At 42.9% G+C, this 4,623-nt stretch overlaps 1 protein-coding gene across 1 annotated transcript in view; it reads right to left on the minus strand.

Moving 5' to 3' along the window:
• Positions 1 to 4,621, minus strand: part of TMEFF1 (transmembrane protein with EGF like and two follistatin like domains 1) — a gene marked incomplete at its 5' end in the record, with an annotated part of 255,072 nt that extends 250,451 nt beyond the window's left edge. Inside the window, one exon of the mRNA XM_019536567.1 lies at positions 4,477 to 4,621. Coding sequence (XP_019392112.1) covers positions 4,477 to 4,621 — 145 coding nt within the window. The remainder of the gene's footprint in view (positions 1 to 4,476) is intronic.
• Between the last annotated feature and the right edge of the window lie 2 nt (positions 4,622 to 4,623).

Consider the following 4,623-nt stretch of genomic DNA (forward strand, 5'->3'; position numbering starts at 1 on the left):
TCTTTCCTGCCAAGGCAGGGGGTCGGACTAGATGATCTACCTAGGTCCCTTCCGACTCTAGCTACTATGAAACTATGAAACTATACTCTTGTACCTGGTAAACAGCACAGACTCCCTGCAATCGCCATTTCGTATAACTAAACCTCATAGCACACATTGTATTTCTTAGCTACTTTTATACTTCTAGAATGCTTCTACCCAGAGATGTCATCATTACATAAAACATAGGCATGCCTCTCTATATTTAATAGAAGGGAAATTCTGTAAAAAGGAAAATGTCCTTAATTTTATCATGTTCTCATTCAATTATCAACAAACCACTGACATGAAGTTATATTTCCTATCCCTTTACACATCAGAAAGCTAAAATAGTAAGCAGAGCATCTGGCCCCTGAATCACATAGGAAATATGTAGTCTAATCAAAAACAGGCATGTATGTTTACATAAAGAAGCAGCAACTTGAACTGCTTAGTAACAGAAACATATCACCACTGATTAAAATCCCATGTGCTTGATTATGGGTTCTAGATGTTACATGCAGTACATATAGCAATACTGGTTACTGAGCTTTGTTTTCATTTTGTTAATTTTGTCAAACTGAAACTATTGTGACTGAAATTCTCCAAGGTTTGTTTTTGCCATGGGCTGACAGCTCTGACAGTCTAATAAAAACAGTTCACTTGCTTTCAAGGACTTACTTAGTAGGTAAAAGGTCACACTGCTAAAGTTTGGCAATTTTGTAATTAAAAACCACATTAGTGCCCTAAAAATTTGGATTAGGAAACTGAACTCTGGCACAGCCAGCAGCAAGAACTTTGACACTGTCCCCTTGAAGAATCTCTTGGACTTCTGACTGAGTTATAAACCTAGCAATACTGCCATATGTGGTGGAGTTTGTACAAGAGTTCTTCATTCTGCCTCCAAGTTTGAAATCTTACTATGCTAAACACAGTCCTCATTACTAGTGAACTTCCCAAAACTTTTTGACAGTGCTGGTGATGAGGGGTTGTGCATAAAAGCACCCTTTCACCTACAGTGCATACCTCTTCCACTGACTGTATGTAATGCATGTCACATGCAGAGAATGATTAAGTGAAGCTACTATTTTAGAGAAGAAATCATATCATAACTTGAGCAAGGCAGCAAGTATCATTCTTCCTATTTTTCAAATAGGTTAAGTTACACAGAGTGAGTTCACATAAAGCTAGGAATAAAATACAAGACTTTAATATAGCAGAACCAATATAGCAGTTTAATGTAGCAGTTTTGTTCATCAACCACACCGCCCTCAGAGAGAATGCATCAGCTTCTTTCTTTGTTTGGCTGTTCTGTCTATAAAATGGGGCTAGTACTACATGCCAAACTTAACAAGACACTGGGTGTGTCTACACGAGATCCTGAATGTGCAGTAGACTAATTCTGTTGTGTATTAGTCCATCACAGCAAAAGCCATGCCAATGCACTAATGCACAGTAGAATTAGTCTACTGTGCATTAGTGTCACTAAAAGAACAAGTGCCGTGCAGCAGCGCCAGTTATTACAGGTGCTAAACTTAATGTGCAATAACACTGGATATTATGTACATGCATATTATCAATTAATAACATGAAAACTACTACCCAGGTGCTTTAACTCTGAAGTTTCCTGCTAAAATCACAGGACATATGTCCCTCCCAGAATCAATGCTGATGTGACTGTGTCATCATTTAACTAAAGACTATAGGATCAAATTCTATTCCACCTATTAAGCATCTAAGCGGACTTAGGCACCACATCTGAGTCTACTCCACCCTGTTCACGTCCCTTAAAATCCATAAATGCTTTTACTTACTCTTACGATTAAGTCAGAAAAAACACCCATGAGGAAAATGAAGACCCACCCCACCAAACCTTCTGCATTAACATCTTTTTTGTGACTCAAACAGGGGAGAAGTTATGCACCTAGTAGGTAAAATAGAACCTGACTGTCCAAATTGAATACAACACTCCTAATAATTAATTCACTATAGACTACAGCAGAGACAACAGTTTCCTAGGAAGCTGCTTTATCTGCTGGTGACAAGATGCTACAACAGCCTGGTCAAAAAGTTTAAGAAGTTCCTCTAGGGCAGCAGAAAAGGTCAGATGTGAACATCAGGATGTACCTGTACCTACTTCTTCCAAATATAAACAGATATGGAAGTAATTCACAGATTCCTGTATGCTTGAAGAAAAATAATTGTCAGTGTTTCAGGTTTACTGCCATGTTTTTAAGCCAAAGGTTAATTTGAGGACTCTCAACCGTGAACAGAGCTATATCAACTTACATCACCTGAGGTAAAGTCACGAGGTCTCCTTTATGTAAATGTGTGTAAGGTCAACATATACTAGGAGTAACTTCTGTACTAAAAGCTCAGGGAGTTATACAGATGTTAAGTGACAGGAAAAATTATCCCACTGAGGGGGGAGGGGGAGCTCATATTAATTCTTAAAGTACTGTGGAAAACTGAGATACCATGGCTTAAAACTCCCACACTTCTTCACAACAGGATTAACACAGCAGGATTTAATTGCAGAGTCTTTAAGCTATAAAAGTTTCATATTTTTAAGGTTACATTAAAAAAGCAATGCATGCCAGGTTTACTTATACAGTATACATACTTGTCTCTGCCTATTATAGCTAGAATTGTCTTTCTGAATGGCTCTGAGACAGCACATTTTTGCCTGCTTCCAGTTTGAAAAATACTACTTTGGAAATGGTTTCTAGAGAATAATAATGTCCATGTTTTCCAAATTACCTTTGAAATTTCCTCATGTATTTCACCAACCTTCCACTTTCAATCTCATTGATTTATGCACATGCTGTGGTCTAATGACCCATATGTCTCCGCTGGGTAAGCCACTAATGCCAGTGGCACATTAACCTATTAACCTTTCTTTCAAAAATAACCATTACATTCATGCAAATAGAATAAGAAGTCAAGCACTAAAAGAAGAGTAGTTAGTACTCTGGAACAACATGCTAACATAGTAGATGTCAAAACTAGCTCAAATTAAAAACAAAGCAGCATACTGAGAGTAAGGCCAGGTACAGACATTCGGTTTCTCCTGGGAGGGTCACTGGTCTCCCAGGGACAAACACAACCATACAGATGTTCTGGATTTGTCTCCCAGAGCAAAAATGGCTGCTTCAGGAGAAAAATAACCCCAGGAACAACCAGGGTTAAATCACTTCCAGGAGAGTTTTTCTTGCAAGCTCTCTGTTCTTCAAGGGCTCAGCATTCAAATGTCTGTTCAAGCATCTTCAGTGAAGTTTTCCACCAGGAAAACAAACCCAGAATTCTCTCATATCATTTGACTGTGTGTACACAGCCTAAGTGGTGGCAAGACTTACACTGCAGGGATTACTTGTTTACAAATAAGGTAGCCCGCATTAATTAAGAATGTCTACATTATAAAGCATAAATGAGGGAAATGATTCTGTAGCATTTACTCATTACTTCAAAGATATATACAGCACAAGGGCACGATCCCAGAAGGTACTGACTGACCGTCCCTCTAAAGTGCAAATCGCCTTCAACTCCCACTGAAGACAATGGCGTGGAGGCCACTCAGCATATCGCAGGAAATGTGCATCACCTCGGTTCCTGAAAGCTTGTGCTCTCTCTACCCCTCTTATTTAGGTAATCTATACAGGCGCAGATCTACCCTGCCTTTTGATGGACCTCAGATTTACAGGGCTAACTACCTCTTGGAAAGGCCACTTTGCATTGTTCTTGCTAGCGATCCTTTTTGCATAGTCGCTCGGTGCTTTTAGAAAGAAAAGAAGACAAGAAACGCAGCTGGAAGAACTCAAACCAGCTTAGCCAAACATTCAAATTGGGGGTGAGAAAATGCATCACGCGGCATCCCTAACCCACGACGAACTTCAGAGCCTTACGCTCCCACTTCCTCCCGTCCTAACGGGTTTGCCATTGTTCCCGGTCCTTATAGACTTAGGAAGACCCCTAGCCCGTTGCTGAAATAAATCCCTAGGATTTCTGGGAAGAAGTAAAAAGCAGGCAGCGTGCTTAGCCTGGCCCGGCATCCCAAAGCATTCAGTTGCCCTGCTTCCCAACCGAAGGGGACCCCTGGTTTCCTGTGCATACAATGGAGCATCCATGGCATACATCGCAGCCGTGATGGAGCCACATAGCAACCAGACGCAAGGCGCGGGGAGATGGAACTGAAACGCCGGGGCTGCCTTTGGGCTGAGGGGGGCGACCAGTCCTGTGAAGAGGGCTGCACAAGAGCTTGCTCTTTTTACCCTCCCCCTTCCTTAGGGTGAAGGGCAGTATGAAGCGAGAGACGCTCAGCTGGGGGGGGGCGGAGAGGCACCTGCCAGCAGGAAGAAGGAGGGTGGGCGCGCGCGCAGGCAAACTTCTCCCCCACCTCATTTCTTGGCTCCCCCCAACCCAGCTCCTTTGTTCCCGCGCACACGTGCCAGGGGCACTTACCTGAGCAGTTGATACCTTTCCCCTTGCCGCTGCCGCCCTGGCAGTCGGCGGCGGGCAGCGGGTGGGAGGCGCGGCCCGGGGGCAGGGCGGACAGGGCGAAGGCCAGCAGGGCCGAGGTGTAGCACAGCGCGAGCGGCGGGCGCCGGA

This window comes from Crocodylus porosus, unplaced genomic scaffold, assembly GCF_001723895.1.
Source record: "Crocodylus porosus isolate Cpor-Errol unplaced genomic scaffold, CroPor_comp1, whole genome shotgun sequence".
Classification (NCBI taxonomy): Eukaryota; Metazoa; Chordata; order Crocodylia; family Crocodylidae; genus Crocodylus; species Crocodylus porosus.